The sequence below is a fragment of the Eschscholzia californica genome, unplaced genomic scaffold (genome assembly GCF_041429995.1).
Source record: "Eschscholzia californica isolate CP2 unplaced genomic scaffold, dmEscCali1.0.p SCAF_1, whole genome shotgun sequence".
NCBI lineage: Eukaryota > Viridiplantae > Streptophyta > Magnoliopsida > Ranunculales > Papaveraceae > Eschscholzia > Eschscholzia californica.
In genome coordinates, this window is record NW_028238198.1 from 71,096,750 (window position 1) to 71,115,350 (window position 18,601).

Genomic DNA, 18,601 nt, shown 5'->3' on the forward strand with positions numbered 1-18,601 from the left:
TCTCTTCCATTGCTCCGGTAGTCGTATGAGCACTCATGCTTCTCAGAGTATCGGTGAACAAAACAAAACGTACCACCACAACGACATTTGAACCCGATCAGACCAACCCGTTACATACAAGCCCAACAATGACTGGGTTGTTGCCTGACAATGTCCTCGCCTAGTGGGCTTTCTTCCAAACTAAATCCATGTATCTTTTTCCCCTTATCGGCCCTAACAGGCCCAGACATAAGCCGAGAAGAAGTGGAAGGCCTATTTGAACCATTGGAACGAAAGTAGATCGTTTCACGTGTTGTTGCTTTTGTAGTTTCATGATAATGGCCGTGGCATTTCGAACAATAGTTATTGGTTTTTCGAACTTAAAGAAAAAAACCACAATTATGCACACAAACTTAAGCCTTCAGGGGTTTGACATTCGGTTCTTTTAGTTCTTTATTTCAAGCTTCCCTGTGCCATTATTGCTCAGACTATAAGCCGGAGAAGCTATACAAAATCTGTCTAACTAAAATAATTCTATCTCTAAATTCGATCGATCTTCTCAATCGACGGTCCTCTAGTCATATATATATATATATTGCCCTTCCTTTTAGTCATAAATACCTATTGAATGTTAAGATTTCAAAGTAACAATCAAATGAAGTAAAGAAAATGTGAATCCTATTGACAAATTTATATGAAAGCCTAGAGAAAAAACTGTCAATGTGGGATTATCGTTTACTAACTCTCCTCACATGAAATTCTTTTTTTTTCTTTGTAATATGTGAACATTCGAATTCAAAATCTTGTGAATTAACAGGATACAAGCCTAAGAACATATATGAATAAAGAATTATCAACTCGAAGACTCAAACGTCATGGGTTTGATACTTCGAGAGTGTGGTTTCTCTGAAATAGTATTCCTTGTAATTTATAAGTAATTAGAGTTTAGCAAATACCCAGAGTATGATTCAAGAAAACACATTATATTTTCTTCCCATGAGATGTAGTTAATTTCGTCTGGATCTGCAGTTTTATTGTGCAAACAAAACAATAAACTACGGCCTACGAAACCACAGACATAAAGTAGCTAAACACTTGAGGCAAATAAACCTTCCTAGATTAATTTGACATTCTTCTTTCCATACATAATCTTCTTTCCCATGAGTCCGTTAAAAGAGTAGGGAAGTTATGTCTGTGTTTATGTTAGAACAAAATGCTTAAAGTGGCACCCACCTCGTTTCCTTTCTTACCATCTATTCTACATGGGTAACGAGACAGGAGGAGTGATAACGATATTACCTTAAACAAAAATAAAAAGACAATATTACCTTTTGTCTTATTGAAACGCCGTAGAAAAAAAGAGCAAGGCAGACATTACTTTTATCAGGGTTAATGTTTGGAGATCATCATAATTCTCTCGTCTACCGGTCACTTCCCCTTCATGGCTCTAATGGGTTAATGGCACAGAATCGGGGTTCTTTAGAAAATAAAATAAAAAATTGGGGGGCTAAAAGATATAATATCTTTCTCCTCAAATCCCCCTCACCTCCTAGCAATATTATTTTGTCCAAACCTATTGCCATGAAATTTTAGTTGGTTTTTCTCAACCATGGAGTTGGACTAAACCAGTCCATTTCCTTCCCTCTTCCTCCTCTCACTACCACCCAGGCATTAAATTCTGAACATTCATGGCTTCCCTTCTTGGACGCTCATTCTTCAACTCTATCATTTCTCACTTCCCTCGAAAATTTTCAGAAGAAACTACTTCCAATTCTATCAGAAAACTCCACAAGGTACTTCCTTTCTCTGGGTTCTCCATTTTCTTATCATCTTCTTCACTTTTATGATTAATTTGCCTCTCTTCTCATCCCATTTTTTAAAAATTGCAGCTTTTTATCAACAATGGTGGTGGTTGCTTGAATTCCATTGGTTTTAGTAATTATTCTATTTCCTGTGCTTTTGATGATTCATCTGATTGTGAAATTGATTCAAATAGAGTAGTAGAAGTGAAAACGAGAAATGGGTTTGATTTTCTTCAAGTAATGGAAGAACGTGGAGTTCAAGCTGATTGTAATACCTATATATGGCTTTTAGAGGGATGTTTGAATTCTGGCTCATTAAGAGATGCTAAAAGGATTCATGGGCGGATTCTGAAATCTGGGTTTCATGGGGAATCTGTTATATGTGGTAAGCTTATTGATTTTTATTTTAGTTTTGGTGATTTATATGACCTAATCAAGGTGTTTGAGGATATGTCTGAAAGAAATTTATCTTCTTGGAATAGTGTGATTTCCATGTTGCTTACTAGGAAATTGTATTCCAGGGTATTAGATTTATTTTCAAGAATGGTATCGGAAAATGTAAGTCCTGATAATGGTACTTTCGCTAGTATTCTTAAAGCGTGTAGTGGTGGTAATTTTGATTTTCAATATGTGAAACAGATACACTCTAAGTTAGTTCGTTACGGTTTTGCTAATGATTCAATGGTTTGTAACCCTTTGATCGACTTGTATTCCAAAAACGGGTTTGTTAAGTCAGCTAGATCAGTCTTCGAAGAATTAGGGTCACGGGATAGTGTTTCTTGGGTTGCTATGATCTCGGGGTTCTCTCAAAATGGCCATGAAGAAGAAGCTATCAATCTTTTTCGTCAAATGCTGAAATTGAGGATCACTCCAACTCCTTATGTGTTCTCAAGTGTATTAAGTGCTTCTACTAAGATAGGACTCTATGAGTTTGGCGAGCAACTTCAAGCCCAAGTGTATAAGTGGGGATTTTCGTCCGAAACTTTTGTTTGCAATGCATTGCTCACTCTATACTCTCGCTGCGGAAATTTTGTCTCTGCTGAAAGAATTTTCACTGGTATGGACTGTCGTGATGGTGTCACATTTAATTCGCTTATATCGGGACTTTCTCAACGTGGGTTTAGCGATAAAGCTCTTCAATTATTTGAGAAGATGCAGCTTTCTGGTTTGAAACCAGACTGTGTAACCATTGCTAGTCTCTTGAGTGCGTGTGCCGCTGTTGGGGAACTATACAAGGGAAAACAACTCCATTCTTACACAATCAAGGCGGGAATGTTATCTGATATCATTATTGAAGGTTCTCTTCTTGATCTTTATGTTAGATGTTCAGATTTACAAGCTGCCCGTGAATTTTTTGATTCTACTACAACAGAAAATGTTGTTCTTTGGAATGTGATGCTTGTGGCTTATGGGCAACTAGGTAAGTTGTCGGAGTCTTTTGAGATATTTTCCCAGATGCAACTAGCAGGTATGAAGCCTAACCAGTATACTTATCCGAGTATTTTAAGAACATGTACTTCATTGGGAGCTCTGGATCTTGGAGAACAGATCCATACCCATGTATTAAAAACCGGTTTCGATCATAATGTTTATGTATGTAGTGTGCTTATTGATATGTACGCTAAACATGGAGAACTTGAAATTGCCCGTGAAATTCTCGAAAGAGTCATCGAGAAAGACGTAGTTTCTTGGACTGCTATGATAGCAGGATATGCTCAGCATGAACTATGTATTGAAGCTCTAAGACTCTTTGAAGAGATGCAAATCCAAGGGATTCGTCCTGACAATATAGGATTCTCTAGTGCACTTAGTGCTTGTGCTGGAATTCAAGCACTAAATCAAGGAAAACAAATTCATGCCCAATCTTACGTTTCTGGTTATATAAAGGATCTTTCAGTAGGGAATTCCCTCATCAATCTTTATGCTAGATGTGGTAGAATACAAGATGCTTATTCAGCATTTCAGATAATCAATTCTAAAGATGAGATTTCATGGAACGGACTAATATCAGGGTTTGCACAAAGTGGTCATCATGAGGAAGCCTTACAAGTTTTCACACTCATGAATCAGTCAGGAGTGAGAGCTAACTTGTTCACATTTTGTTCGGCTGTAAGTGCTTCGGCAAATATAGCGGATATAAAGCAAGGAAAACAAATCCATGCTAGGATCCTAAAAACTGGATATGATTCAGAAATCGAGGCTGGCAACGTTTTGATCACATTATACGCCAAGTGTGGAAGTATAGATGATGCCAAAAGAGAATTTTGTGAGATGCATGAAGCGAATGAGGTATCGTGGAATGCAATGATCACAGGTTATTCTCAACATGGGTTGGGTATTGAAGCTTTAGACCTTTTCGAGGAAATGAAACAAAAGAAGGTGAAACCAAATCATGTTACTTTTGTTGCTGTTCTTTCGGCTTGTAGTCATGTGGGTTTGGTACATAGAGGGCTCAACTATTTGAAATCCATGAAAGAAGAACACGGATTAGTTCCAAAACCAGAACACTTTGCTTGTGTTGTAGACATTCTTGGACGAGCAGGTATGCTAGAACGTGCAAAACAATTCATAGAGGAAATGCCAATCAAACCCGACGGAATGATTTGGAGGACTCTTCTTAGTGCTTGTACAGTTCATAAGAATTTAGAAATTGGAGAATTTGCAGCTAAACATCTACTCGAATTGGAACCAGATGACTCTGCAACTTATGTTCTCCTATCAAATATTTATGCAGTCAGCAAGAAATGGAATTGCCGGGATAAGATGAGACAAATGATGAAAGATAGAGGTGTGAAAAAGGAGCCTGGACAAAGTTGGATCGAGGTAAAGAATGCAGTCCATGCATTCTTTGTTGGCGATCGGTTACACCCGTTATCAGATAATATCTATGACTATCTCGAAGATTTGAACAAAAGGATTTCTAGAATTGGGTATGTTCAAGATCGACAGACCCTTTTGCACGATATTGAGCAAGAGCAAAAAGATCCTACTGTATATATTCACAGTGAGAAGCTCGCTGTTGCTTTCGGTCTGATTAGCTTATCTCCAGTAATACCTGTTCGTGTAATTAAGAACCTTCGTGTTTGTAATGATTGTCATAATTGGATGAAGTTTGTGTCAAAGGTTTCTGACCGAACTCTCATTGTGCGAGATGTTTACCGATTTCATCATTTCAAAGATGGAGTTTGTTCTTGTAACGATTATTGGTAGCAGATCATATTCTAGCTTTTAATCTCATTTACTGGTCTGAAGGATCATCAACTTTCTCAAGCAGGTAAATGTTGTTCCTGATTTTATTGACTATATCTGATTATTGTTTATAATCCATAAAACTTAGTGTTCAAGTGAAAGTATCTGATTTATTCCTACCTTGTTTGAATCGAATTTTGTGGCCACTTGGCATGGTTCGATATTGTGTGGTTTCTTCTAAAAGTACTTCTAATTTTTTTCCGACAACCAACTTTGAAGCAGATATCTTGTGGGCTGTACGAGAATGGCTTCACAGGCAAAACTCTATTTCGCAGTATGAAAGGCAGTATCGACAAAAGGTACAGCTCCTTTAGTAAGTTCATGGATTCAGGAATGTGGACTTATTCGTTATTCAAGTAACTGTAAATATAAGTTTTGGACTGACTTAAATCTATTTGTCTTGACCAGTTCCAGGACAAAAAATGTTGGTCGCCAATTGTTAATTCTTGGGATAAGCATGTTCCCGTTATCGACAAATTAGCCCCTTCAAGTTGGAAAAAGTCATAGTAAGCAACTTTGAATCGTATATTTCCCTCAATCTGTACTGAACGTTGTCGATACGTTAACTTTGTTACCAACTCCTATTGTATTCTTGCTTAAACCTTACCGCAACAACAATCGCTATTTTTTTGGATATTCTCGATTTTGGTTTCATATTTGCAGACTGAATTCGCAGAGAGAAGTGTGGAGCTCTCTATTCTTCACTCGGCAATGGCAGTGAGAGCCATCGGAAGAAGCATGTGCAACCATCGGGAGAAGCACCCTGCAAACTTGGGAAGAAGCATAGTGCAACCTTTGGAAGAAGTACGGGGCAACCGCCGGAAGAAGCACGGGCAACCTCCAGAAGAAGCATGGTGCAACCTCTAGAAGAAACATGGTCCGAAGATTGCAACCTTCGGAAGAAGCATGGCGCAACCTTGGAAAGCTTAAAGCTTCGTGAGGTAGTAGAGTATGTTAGGATAACCCATCTTCTTATGCTATTTCAAGTTTTACAGAGGGACACTAGAACTCCATTTTATACTTGTACAATTCTGCATTCGTTTGTAGGGCTTTTTTATTTTCTTTGTTTATAAGAAGAGTTTCAGGAGATACTTCTCTTAGGTTTCTAAGATGTGAACTAAAGATACATGATAAGAAATAATCTCTCACTCGCCAACTTTCCTTTTGCTCGCCCTTTATTTGCCGACAGGGGCTCTCTCATGGAGGGAGGCCCCTGCCATGCCTAATGCCCCTCTTTCTTTACGCAGATAGAGCACGAAGCGGCCTCCTTTTTTTTCTGGAATAAAGCTTTCATTGAAAACATCCGATATTCGGATACAATGACTCAAGGACTAAAGTTCGAAGTAAACAAAAGAGCAGATGATAAAGTTAAACTTTACAAAAGATGGTCGATGTTTTGAGCAAAAGTTTTCGTCTTACAAACTTTCATAGGGCAGGAAAACTAAATTTTTCCTCCAAACACACCTTTTTTTTCCCATATTACCGGTAGACCTTTTCCCAGAATTCCTTTTCTCATCTTCGGCTCTTTCTCTCTCTCCGTCCCTCTCCCTGCATTTCTCTCTCTAAGTTTCGACGAAGAAGAGGGCCTCTTCGTCGATACCCTTTGATTGGATCTGGGAGCCCCAGATCCAAATGATGGTTGCTTCACCTGAATTTGGGAACCCCAGATTCAGAAGAAGCAACATCTCTTCGTCTAGAAAACCAGATAAGGCTTCGGTAAAGAGGCCCCGTCCTTCGTTGAAACAGAAAGGAGAGAGGAGAGAGAAGGATAGAGAGAGGAAGGAGATAAAGAATGAGAAGAAAAGAAAGAGAGACGAACGAGAGTGGTGGTGGCACCATACAGAGATGGTAGTGTCAAAGCTATAGTGATGGTGGCACCGAAGGAAATAAAGAACTGAAAATTATTAAGGTGAGTAGTTTTCGCAAGAAAAAAAAAATTGTGTTCCACCTGAAAAATTATCAGCCCTAATGCTATACCTGGCACACCTCCCGACTGAATGCGGCCGGCTGACGTGCGGCCCATAAATCTAGATAGAGAAAGTTTAAAATTTCCTCTCTTTAGAAATATGCCCGACATGTCAGTCGGCCAGGATTCCGGCGGGATATCGGTCAGGCATAGCATCATTAATAAAAAATTATATAGGAGAATATTTGTTTGTTTCTCCTAATCATCTCATCGGACGGGCAAAATTTTATAAGGTGCCCGCTAAACCGCAAGTCAACGCCTATAAATGTGAAATAATGGGTCGTCACTCATCGGGTAGATAAGCAATTAATTCTTGTCCTCTCTCTCTTATCTCTTGCCTCTCGACCAAACCTAACCCTAAAAGTCACAAAATCCTCTTCTTTTACCTCCAGATCTCTCCCTCTTCTTCTCTATAAAATACGCCTTCTTTCAAACTTTCCCTCTCTAAATCCAATTTCCCTTTTCTTTCAACTGTTATTTAATCTTATCTGGTTCTTATCGACCAGAAACCCTAGATTTGTGAAAATTTAAACCTTTCTCTTTCTTCACAGGACAGGATTTTTAAGTTCTCCGGATAATCTTATTAGATCTATCTTCTTCATTCATTCATATAGGGATTCGTATCTATTTACAGTCAGATCATTAACAAAACCCTAAAAATTTGAAGCTAATAATAGAAACGCGGGAGTTAACAAGGGCAAAGAAGCGAACGAGGTATGCTCGTTCATCTCTTTTCTCGGTAGAAGCTCATCGAGCTCAGCTTCTCCCTCCCAGATTTGTAATATCCAAAAATTGTTAACAATTTCCTAGAAGAAAGTTAACCGCCTAATAAGAATTAGAAATCCTTTCACATAAGCAAATAAAGTAAATTTATGTTGTTTTTTTTGTATAATTTGACAAATACTAGAGTAATATCTTCTGAATTGTTCGAATTTGTGTTCAAAATAATGCCCTAAGATGGCGACCCTCTGGGCGAATGATGTTATCTGAACTGTAATAACAAATCTAACAAATCTCTCATGTTAGTTGAACCCTTAAAGATTTTCTTTTTCAATTAGCAAGACCAAGGGAGGAACCAAAAAAGAAACAAAACCCCAAATTTGAACAAAACCTGTGATGTTTTCCGTTTATTTAGATAGCAAATACTGTTTAGTCGGGTATTGAGATTGCTAGTCAACTTGCGTTTATATGTGTTCTAGAATTAATATCAGAATCACAATAGCAATCAGCTGTGAGTTTCCCACATAGTTGGTAATTATGATATATCCTCGACTCCCCAATGTGCCCATATGCATAAACATTAGATAAATAGCTGATATTCAGTGTATCACCGATATATATTGTATCCGCCTCTGGCATATATAAAATGTGTCCGAATCAGATTTCGACTAATCAGCGCTTTGCATACACTGAACTGGTCTGTGTAAACTTCGCTTCTAAAATTAACGTCGATTCCGTAAGCATTTCAACTTGTTATGAAGATAACAAGTTGTTGAGTATGCTCTTATTTGAGTCCGGTGCTCTGGTGACATTGACCAGCAGTATGAACAAGTTTTTGCTAAGTTATCCTGTCTATCTTACATTTATAGCGTGGAAGCTTGAGAACTGATTTGATCTCGTAAGCAGCGAAAAAACTAAGATGGCTGATCAAGTTCTGGAAGGGAGCCAACCAGTAGATCTTGCCAAGCATCCATCTGGAATTGTTCCTACACTCCAGTAAGACTTTGTGATCTTTGCCCCATTGTTTAATAAATAAAAGGAAGAGAAAAGAAGAAGTATTAGACAGTCATAAGACTCATAACTCATATGTAACTTTTTCTGTATGGCCATGACACGAACTAGTGATCAAAATCTTATTGCATCTCTGATGTAAAAAGTAGAAATCACTAATCTGTCATAGCATTTTAGTGTTACAGCCTGGACCGTCCAACTAAGAGCTCGTATGTGTTTTACGATTTTTATCTTCAATTTGTAATATGGTTTCCCTGTTAACTGTTGTCAAATTGTTACAGTCTCTGTGCATAAAAAAGAGTTATCCACTTTCATCCTACAATTTTGATGCTGTACTTTCTTTAGTTGTAATTGTAAATAGTGACTGGTTCTGGTAAAGATAAGACCAAACCGAGTGGTGGAATTTGTGTCGTATGTTTTAAGGATCATCACAAACTGTTGCCCTCCGTATTTCCTCCTTTAATCGTAATATACATCCTTTATTGTCGCATGTTAACCTGCTTTAATGTCTCAAGATGGCTGCACAGTTGGAAATGTTGGTTTTGCTGGCTAATCGTGCATTATTTGTACGAATGATATGTTAATTCATTGAATGCCATGAAGTTGTTTATTCTGTTAGCTTCTTCACATGGATCCACTAATGTACTGACCACGGACATGGAGCATCTAAAATATCAAATTTCAGTATTAAAATGATGGAGAAATAGTCTTGAGAAGAAACAACCATTATTTGTTAAATATCTCATATCTGCAACTCAACTTTGGTTCTTCTAGGAAATGTTGTCCTATTATTATTCTAACTTCTAAGTAGATCTGAGGATCTTTTCGGTATAGTTGTTGAATCTTTAGACTGGTAGTTCTTAGCAATTATCTCTATTAAGCTGTTTGACTTCCATTTATCTGCTATGGTGTTCTTCTATTATCTCGTAGAGGGTCTATTAGCAGAACATGTTAATGAATAGGATTTTGGAGGAATGAGGTATATGTGCTAGTTACATGTTATTGTTTCTTTTAAATGACGTTGATGGTACGGTACTATCTCTGACAAAGTTCACTTGTCCAGGAACATAGTGTCTACCGTCAACTTAGATTGCAAGTTGGATCTCAAGGCCATTGCTCTACAAGCTCGTAATGCTGAGTACAATCCCAAGGTAGGCAGTAGCTTGTATACAGAAGCCTGGAAAAGCTTAATAAGATTCTTTTTACTGCCAAACGAAGTATGATCCGTCCGGGGGTATCTGTGCCGCCTTATATTTTATTTGCCTTTATGTGGAGAGCGACTTATTGTTGTGAAACTTTAATCTAGATGAGTCTTCTCTTTTTTCTTCCTAGTTCTTTTATAGGTAGCGAACTCGCAATTCGATGTCCATATGTACCAACTCAAAGAAAAATAAAATCTTTAACAGCTTGTATAATCTCTTATTCTTGTACATTTTTGTTTGAGTTGTTAAGTTTGCAACATCTTATGTTTTACTTCACAAATGTATTCTCGCAGCGTTTTGCTGCCGTTATTATGAGAATAAGGGAGCCAAAAACTACTGCATTGATTTTTGCTTCTGGAAAAATGGTAAGTTGCCTCTTTTTATTATACCTGACTACCTAGGAAGGGTAAACGTTTTGTAGCTTTTTTGTTGCTAACCTTGTTCAGCACTGATGGATTGTGCTTATAAATATTGGTTGTGTAAGTTATACTTTACGTAATTGACTAGTACACGTTCCTGCTATTTGTTGTACTTGCTGAGGATCAGAGCATAAATGATGTGTGCTGGATTGCTTTATTGCTACCGTAGTAGTTTGTGAAACTTGTGGATTTGACTTCGAGTCACATCTCGCCGATTGAAATAGTGACGGCTAAATGAAAAAATGAGCTACTTATTGGGTTTGCTAAGTATGTGGAAGTTGATCTAGTCAAGCTGACAAATTCCAGTTACTTCAGTATAATATTCCCCGTGTAGTTCTTTTTGGGTACTTTGGTGATGAAGTACTTTAAACTTGACATACGTAAATGTTAAGCTTTAGTTCACCTGTTCTTTTGAAAACAAAATTATTAGGGTTAACTATTTGATTAATTAAACTAGATCTTTTAGGTAATTATATAAGGTTTGAACTTTGAAGTACTATGGAGCTGGAATGTTTGGGAGTGAGTCCATCTAATCATATGCATCATGGAAATTATTTATTGTCTAGGAGAATAGTCTAAAATGGTTGTAACGTTATGTAATGGAGAGCAAAGAGTATATCCATAGAATTAAGGCATCCCACGCACAGCGTACCGAGTATATGGTAGAATACCACCTAATGTATTCGTGCCATCTGCCAAGTACTGGAGCGATCTATCTTCTAGGTGACGTTGGTTTAGTAGCCAAAACTCATTAAAGAGGACTGAATCAATCCCTTCAAGTAAAAATGAGCTAATTTTGTTGTAGGATCAAAAGCCTTAATATGGATTTGTACAGTTCTTTCTTGGCTTCTTGCGTTTAATGCAAGTAATCGAAGGATAAGGATGCCTTCAGTTGATTTACTAAAAACCTAAAAGATTAAACAGAGGACCGCCATGATACTTTCGTTGATTCCTATATCAGCAGTGCCTGTCATCATTGTGATTTAAAAGAGAGACTGGTAGTGTAGTGCTTGATAACTATAAAAACGGTAGAGAAGTGGTCTCTCTGTCTACAAATTGTTGTCAACGTTAATGCCATATAAAGGTATATGTTTGTTTTGCTGAGATCCATTTGGTGTAACTTTGTTATGGTTTGGCTATCTTCTGGTATTTTCTCTTATTCTTCCTTAACCAGAAGTTGCGGAACTGCTTTCTTTCTACTGATTTTATATCGCACTTGATTTACTTGGATGGTTCTACATTTCCCTTTCATATCGAAGGGCTTCATTTTTCTTCTACTTATTTTGTTTTAGAGGCAATAGACTTGAAGTAATGATGTTATGTGCTTATCTGATATATTGATCAACTTCCTGAAGGTATGTACTGGAGCAAAGAGTGAACATCAGTCAAAGTTGGCAGCAAGGAAGGTAATAATGAAAATCAAAAGAAACTTGGCTAGAATTTGAGTTTTGATGCAAGACTTGTGTGAACACCATCAGTAATTCCTAGTTTAGCCACTCGATCGCTAGTCGTGGTCTTCATGCTACATGTTTTGTTCTTAGCATGGGTTGCCTTACCCCAGGTTTCTGTGCTCGAGCAAGTAAGCGCCAAACCCACCCAAAAGCTCACCTAGTAAGACAAGCTGTTTTGTCAAGGTCTTCCTTGAGTAGGACAAAAGCCTTTCTAAGGTCTGATATCATTTAATGCAACAAAGGTCCTAATACCGAGCCATATAGTTTGGTTTAGTCATCGTGCATGGTTCTGCCCTAGACTACTCCCTGGATATCTCCTTTTAAGTCCCTCGTCAATTTAGATACAATCCTGCCCAAAGGACTGGCTGATTCATAAGTCAAGGTGATTCTATAACTCTGGTCTAGAATGTCTTCCTACTCAATGTGGGACGAAATACATTGTATGATATGGGTTGTATCAACTCCACATTGAGTTGTTTGTTAGAAGAGTAAGAGGCAAAGAAGTGGTATTTATTTGTTTATCCAATGTGTTTAACTGTAACCTTTCTTCCTAATAGTTGATATATCTTAAATAAAATATTTGTCATGCTCGAATATTATTATCAGAAGCAATTCTGCTAGGGTTCTAACTTCTGGATGGTTGTTAGAATCCTTTGTCTGGGTATAGTGTTATATTAACTATCAAGATGTACGTAATACAGTCACTTGGCATCATAGTTTGACATTATCACTCTTTTTTGCAGTATGCTCGAATTATTCAGAAACTTGGGTTCCTTGCTCAGTTTAAGGTATATGATGTATTGCTTTCCTGGTCAATTGATTGCCTCAGTTACAAGTCAGAGGCCGAATCATTCTTTTTGCTACTTACAAAGAATGTGATTTTGATTTTTAGGACTTCAAGATACAAAACATTGTCGGCTCATGTGACGTGAAATTTCCTATAAGGCTTGAAGGCCTTGCATATTCCCATGGTGCTTTTTCAAGTGTAAGTACTTAATCTTCAAGAACTTCAACTCTAGCTTCTGTTGAGAATACAACATTCTCACTCAACTCCCTGTCATATTTGAACACACCTGCAATGTGTTGTAACAGTACGAACCAGAACTCTTCCCCGGTCTGATCTATCGAATGAAAAAGCCAAAGATTGTTCTTCTCATTTTCGTGTCAGGGAAAATTGTTCTTACTGGAGCGAAGGTAATTAAATCGATATATTACTAACTAAATCTCCATTTCTTTACACAATAGCGACCTTGACTCTTGACGATGGGGCTCTTATGTTATATTTCAGGTCAGAGAGGAGACATACACAGCCTTCGAGAATATATACCCAGTGCTCACAGAGTTTCGGAAAAGTCAGCAATGGTATGTTTATTTTAACCTCGATCTTTTTTTTTTATGCTTGAACCCCCGATTTAATAGGCCCGGGTTATAGTCGGTGACCCTGAACTTGGGCTGCCTAGACATGAATACTGAACTAGGAACCTAAGGTCATAGACTACGCCTAAGACCGTCTTAGCTATTTGATTATGCTTTATATACCAAAACAGTATTAGTTACTGGAGTACGTATTCTACGGGCTCAAAGATATGAGCCCATTCATGCAAGCCTCAGATTAAAGAGCGAGCTTGTCAGGTTTGACACCTCTATCGAAGAATGTATGCTAACTTCTGTTTACTCTGTTACTCGGTTCTGTGAGTAGATAAACACTTTCAGAAGTCAAGGAAATTGGCCGTGCTCTTGTGGAGGTTGCTGGAGATCGAATTAAAGTGTAGACAATGTGAAAATCGGACACATCACACCAGCAGCTAGAAACGAACTTTGGGATATCAGCGGCATATTGCGTTGTGGGATGTTAGATGACTAATTGAGTTCTGAAGCTGGAATGCGACTTTATATTCAGTGACAATAACTGAGGGGTAAAGAAATGGACATTTTTTTAACAGGAAGTAGCTATTTCTTGTTTGGAAGGAAAAATCTTGAGTGATGACTTTATTACAAGATAATTCGGGTTCTTTTGGGTACTTAGACCTTACGATTTTAAAAGGTTTCTGTATTATGTAAGACTAATCTTCTAACAAGGTCGAAGTTGTTCTCTATACAACAATGACTATTCCAATCAAAAGATACAGTCCAAAAGACAATTGCTGAAAAAAAGCATATAAAGAGATGCATAAACTGATAGTTTCAGAAACAAAAGGGTCTTTTGCCTTTTAACTCTTGCTTAAAAGTAAAATTGAAAAACTTCAAACCGTCCGACTTGTGAAGAAATACCTCCTCCCCAACCAGATTCAACTTCTCTCTTCTTTCTCCCTCTAAAGAGAGAGATTCACTTAATAACCAATAGAGACAAATTTACATCAAGATTGGGAAGGGGATAAACAAGAAAATAGATCTTAAGGTCATTACCACAACTAAAACCAAATAAAGCTGATAAAAAGAGAAAAACTTAACCAAACCCAAGAAGGCAAAAAGAAAAGATTAAACCTATTGGGAGCCAACTCTAACTCCCCATGTGAAGGAAAAAAAAATAACGCCACAAGACCTAAACAGGAAGAGATGATGATCCACTACTTTTTAATAACACATTTCTGAGAGAAACTTAGGGCATTTCCATCCTCTTTCACAATTTATCGCCTTTCGAGCAAAGTACAAAGCAGTTGAACCACTATCTTGAGCAAGCTGGACAGGAAGAGTTGAAACATATAATCTAGTGCCCGTTAACAACCCCATTTCCATTAGAGAGTACCCCGTTTCCATTAGAGAGTACCCCGTTTCCATTAGAGAGTACCCGTTTCTCTGTAGTCCCCTTTGGTTCATCCACAGACCCTGCAACTGAACCGTTCACCTCAGACTGCTTACTCTCCCCATCAGCTGTTGATTCTAAAACTAAAGTTGAGGAAACATCCAATGGTTTCTGTAAAATCACAGTTCCGTTTTCCCCGTCTTTTGCCTCAGAGGCAACAGCAGTATCAGTATTAGCTGTCTTTGAACCCCAGACCTGCAATTCAATTGTCACAGAAATTAAACTCAGATCAATCACAATTTACAAGTGATGGATATCATAATTGTTGTATAAGCTAGCAAGTGTCGAAGGCCATTTCCTTTTGACAAAAACTGCAGGCAAAGTAAGAACACCATAAAAAATAACAAATTGAGAGACTTGCCTGTTTCTGAAATTGTTGTTTGGCACGCTTCTCTTGCATTGTCTTTTGGCGAGTCTCGTAAAACACAAAGTCATCAAGTATAGATGTCTTACTTGAATGATCTTTGAAAATTTTGATCATTTGAAGTCCCTGCTCAAATTTTACCTGCAGAAGTGAAGAAACGCGTGTGAGGGAGAAATACAACCACAAAGTTCAGTATAAACACTGTTCTTACAAAATTGCCAACCTCTTGTGTGTCTCTGCTGTTTGTAACAGGCTTGTTGTCGTTGTTTTCAAGTGTAATGTGCTTCAACAAACTGTTGGGCACATCCTTCACCACATGCCACTTCACAGGAAAGCAACCATTCCACTTGTCTTGCTGCCAGTATTCAACAGTCTTGTTAAAATCAACAGGACCAACCATCTCGGCAAGACCAACAAACTGGCCACTTGTGTTAACCTGAAAGAAAGTAAAAGACCGCAAACTCATTAATACCATAAGTACTTGTGAATTGTGATATACGACCGAAATACTAAAAGAGCTGATCACTCACAGAGAAAAATAGAAAAACAGGACAGCCACCAGTCTTCTCTTGAGCATCCTTGTATCCAGCATCTAACTTCTTGTTGCCATTCGGTGTGCTGGCCCACACGTTGTACTTGATACTCTTGTGTACATCATCTTCACTGTATGATTTAATAATGAAGAATTTTGCCTCAGAATACTTCTCAGGGAAGTCTGCTCTGTTGTACTCTTCCTCCTTTGGAGTCACAGTTGAATTATCCTTTTCCTCCTGACCATTTGACAGAGGTTGCCCTTTGACTGCCAAAGTGACATTCTCAAGCACCTTCTGGTTTTTGAAGCCTCTTGCCCTAGGTCCTCGGTTTAGCTCATTTAGGCCACCCATGTTTTCATTACCATAACCAGAGTAACCATAGCTTCGACCCCTTGGTTTGTACTTGCTATCATCAGTATACCACCCACGCCCATTTGTTCGAGAATCATAACCATTAGATCCAAAGCCCGTTCTAGCATTGTTTCCACATTGGCCATACAACCTATTGTTAGGGTAAATCCTATTCATAAATCCAGGGGTTGGACCCATACCAGCTGCCGGTCTTTGCGAATTCAAACCCTGAATTAACCAGGAAAGAAACAAATCAGCATTAAATGACAATCCCAGTAAACAAAGCACAAAAATGAACTGTTGAAGTATTAAAATTAATCCATGTATTAAATATCAACTGACTACAGTTGAATGATTAATTTAGGTACCATGAGATTCGGGATAGGACGGAGATTTTGATTTCTTCCAGCCTGAATGCCGTTGGTTTGAGGAACTGTTGACGACAGAGCACCATTTGTTGCAGGTCTTGCTTTGCCATCAGCAAAAACTGGACCGTCTGACCATGGCCCAGCCGATCTCATTCCATCATAATTATATCTTCCATAGGAGCCGTTTGCATTCAAAGAAGAATTAGGAGCTACTCTTAATGGAGCCACCCCATTGTTATTGCCTCCAGCACTCCCTTTGGTTAGCCCATTAGCAGTTCCATTAGCTGCTTCACCAGACGAAGGAACCTTGTCGGCATCAACAGAGGTAGAAATATTCTGTGGGGCAGCAGGAGCTTGGTTTGAAGCATATGGCCCAGCAGGAGGTGGGGTCTGTGGTTGGTAATAAGCGGCAGGATATTGGTAGTGTTGAGGCCCATATAACTGTCCGTCATTTCCCATGGTAGGAACAGGAGAAGTTGCAGGGCTGTATGGATAGGGTGTGTACCCATATCCGTTGTAAACCACTGACCCATTGTCCCCATAAACTCCCTGATACACAAAAAGTCAACACCGATTGAGCCTGAGAGAAAATATAGTACGCATATACCAAAACCACAACCCAATGAATGAGAATCTGAACATCTCCCACCAATCAGATCTACAATTAGACTAGTATCGTATCATTTTTATATGCAAACAACAGGAACCCTGATAAACTTACGTTAGACATGTCTACTCCTTCCCAGTCTACCATCGTGCCATCAAAACCTGAAAACCAAAGGGAGCAAAACAATCCATTTTTAAATACCCCATATAGAAATCATGTCTAGCTCTGCTCGCCAACCTTACAAGCAAGCGAAAAAGATTGCATTTAGTTTCACGGTGACTGTAAATCTAACCTAAATTAATGTCTTACCTCCATAGTAATAAGGATATCCACTAGAAACGTAACACATAGTCGGATCAATGAAATCTGGAAGTACAGGTGTTGTAGATCGATCCGACTGAATCTGACCATTTGTCGCGACCCCATTCCCAGCTACATATGGAAGTGCAGCAGACTGAACAAAACATACAGTTTCAATTCAAAACCAAAAAAATTCATGGGAATAACAGTTCTTTATCAAGATTACACTAATCAAAAGATCCATAATCAAAACCAATAACAAAGATCTATTGAACTGCAAATATTACCTTCTTGGTAGCCTCTTGAACTTCAAGTTTCTTGGTCTGAGATTCTAACGACAATTTCTGAATTAAATCTGAAGCTTCTGTGAAAACTAGAGTGAAGGAATAAACATTCAACCCAAGAACTAAAAATTGATTAAAACAGCTGAAATCAGCTTTCAATTATTTGATTCAGATCCACCCAATTCTCAAGAACAAGAAAATAATCATAATAAGATCCATAACAAAATACCAAGATTAACCTATCATAATATATTAAATACAGAGATCTAAACAAGAAGAAACATCACAATTTCATAACTAGGGTTTCTCATACAGTAAATCCCTGTTTTATTCTATAAACCCTAACAAAACCCACATCACAGTACTACTAACGGATCAATACCTAGAAAAAAAAAAACAGATTGTATTAAAGAAAGTAAATCATAAAAAAGAATTAATTAAGTAAGGATACGATCAGCAGGTTGAGGTACGTTCGTCATGAACACAGATCTCGAAGGAGGATAGAAAGCTCTGTGATAGAGAGAGTGAGGGTAAGTAAGAAACCCTAATCTAAGATAGAGAGCGCGAAATAACGAGGGTTTTGGTGGAGAGAGAGAAACCCTAGAAGAGTCAGCCGCCACGGAATTGGGTTTTTGGGGGAAAAGGGTTTGCTCTTTGAAAAACTGGTGATTCAAATAGCAACACGCCTCTCTCACTTTCTCTCTCTAGAATTGGATATTTTTATTCCCATTTTTTTGTTGAAACCCTAATATAAAGACGAAACTAACCCTAACTAACTTTTGATTTCTGTTCTCTCTTTCGTGTCGTTAAGATAAAGTTGATGGGGTTTTATGGGATAAAAAGAGACAAGTCGGTTAAAAGCGAGTTGACACGGACGGTCTTGTAATAACTCGGTGTGACTAGGATGTTGGAATGTTGGATACGTAATTTGGGATCGGACAAGTCGGTAAAATTCCACCACGTCTTGAGTAATACTTGGCATTATATGATTTGTGGCTCGTGATGACTTGGAAATATCCATGTCCAGCTGTCAATGACTCCAATGATTGGATTTTTGCCGACTCATGTTCTTAGCTATATTTAGGGGCTAATTGATAAAGTTTATAATCTACATATAAATTGGACAATAATCAAAATTATTGGTAAATTTGTATTCATTTGAGTACTTCAAATTGTGTTAATGGTTAATTTT

General features: G+C 38.0%; 3 protein-coding genes across 8 annotated transcripts; 2 read left to right on the top strand and 1 right to left on the bottom strand.

Moving 5' to 3' along the window:
* Positions 1 to 1,320: 1,320 nt before the first annotated feature.
* LOC147568800 (Pentatricopeptide repeat (PPR) superfamily protein) lies at positions 1,321 to 6,186 on the top strand. 5 transcript variants are annotated; one of them, XM_086655195.1, is made up of 6 exons: positions 1,388 to 1,772; positions 1,869 to 5,055; positions 5,253 to 5,329; positions 5,439 to 5,536; positions 5,694 to 5,770; positions 5,881 to 6,186. In XM_086655195.1, exons 1-2 carry the CDS (start codon positions 1,668 to 1,670, stop codon positions 4,989 to 4,991), a joined length of 3,228 nt encoding a protein of 1,075 aa, XP_086511321.1. In that variant the 5' UTR covers positions 1,388 to 1,667; the 3' UTR covers positions 4,992 to 5,055; positions 5,253 to 5,329; positions 5,439 to 5,536; positions 5,694 to 5,770; positions 5,881 to 6,186. The 5 variants fall into 5 exon arrangements, with proteins under 5 accessions (XP_086511318.1, XP_086511321.1, XP_086511320.1 ...); XM_086655194.1 differs by having other exon boundaries at positions 5,707 to 5,770; XM_086655196.1 differs by having other exon boundaries at positions 1,545 to 1,772; positions 1,869 to 2,166; positions 2,421 to 5,055; positions 5,707 to 6,186.
* A 1,101-nt stretch (positions 6,187 to 7,287) lies between these two features.
* Positions 7,288 to 13,895, top strand: LOC147568801 (TATA-box-binding protein-like). 2 transcript variants are annotated; one of them, XM_086667473.1, is made up of 10 exons: positions 7,288 to 7,710; positions 8,586 to 8,712; positions 9,791 to 9,878; positions 10,223 to 10,294; positions 11,704 to 11,754; positions 12,543 to 12,587; positions 12,692 to 12,784; positions 12,892 to 12,993; positions 13,088 to 13,161; positions 13,499 to 13,895. In XM_086667473.1, coding segments are annotated over exons 2-10 (603 nt in total). In that variant the 5' UTR covers positions 7,288 to 7,710; positions 8,586 to 8,635; the 3' UTR covers positions 13,500 to 13,895. The 2 variants fall into 2 exon arrangements, with proteins under 2 accessions (XP_086523599.1, XP_086523591.1); XM_086667465.1 differs by having other exon boundaries at positions 8,623 to 8,712.
* An 86-nt stretch (positions 13,896 to 13,981) lies between these two features.
* On the bottom strand, positions 13,982 to 18,102 carry LOC147568802 (YTH domain-containing protein ECT4-like). Its single transcript, XM_086667452.1, has 9 exons — positions 17,861 to 18,102; positions 17,413 to 17,489; positions 17,135 to 17,279; positions 16,940 to 16,986; positions 16,219 to 16,767; positions 15,497 to 16,078; positions 15,190 to 15,402; positions 14,964 to 15,107; positions 13,982 to 14,797 (listed from the first exon to the last, which is right to left on the bottom strand). Exons 1-9 carry the CDS (start codon positions 17,886 to 17,888, stop codon positions 14,507 to 14,509), a joined length of 2,076 nt encoding a protein of 691 aa, XP_086523578.1. The 5' UTR covers positions 17,889 to 18,102; the 3' UTR covers positions 13,982 to 14,506.
* Between the last annotated feature and the right edge of the window lie 499 nt (positions 18,103 to 18,601).

Excerpts from the sequence above, each read along its gene's own strand:
- LOC147568800 (XM_086655192.1), top strand. The coding sequence starts at position 1,668 with ATGGCTTCCCTTCTTGGACGCTCATTCTTCAACTCTATCATTTCTCAC. Across the intron at positions 1,773-1,868 it reads CTATCAGAAAACTCCACAAG|CTTTTTATCAACAATGGTGG; the intron begins GTACTTCCTTTC and ends TAAAAATTGCAG.
- LOC147568801 (XM_086667473.1), top strand. The coding sequence starts at position 8,636 with ATGGCTGATCAAGTTCTGGAAGGGAGCCAACCAGTAGATCTTGCCAAG. Across the intron at positions 10,295-11,703 it reads TTTTTGCTTCTGGAAAAATG|GTATGTACTGGAGCAAAGAG; the intron begins GTAAGTTGCCTC and ends AACTTCCTGAAG. Across the intron at positions 12,588-12,691 it reads GGTTCCTTGCTCAGTTTAAG|GACTTCAAGATACAAAACAT; the intron begins GTATATGATGTA and ends TTTGATTTTTAG.
- LOC147568802 (XM_086667452.1), bottom strand. The coding sequence starts at position 17,888 with ATGACGAACGTACCTCAACCTGCTGATC. Across the intron at positions 17,280-17,412 it reads TTCAAGAGGCTACCAAGAAG|TCTGCTGCACTTCCATATGT; the intron begins GTAATATTTGCA and ends TGTTTTGTTCAG. Across the intron at positions 16,768-16,939 it reads AAGGAGTAGACATGTCTAAC|GGAGTTTATGGGGACAATGG; the intron begins GTAAGTTTATCA and ends TTTGTGTATCAG.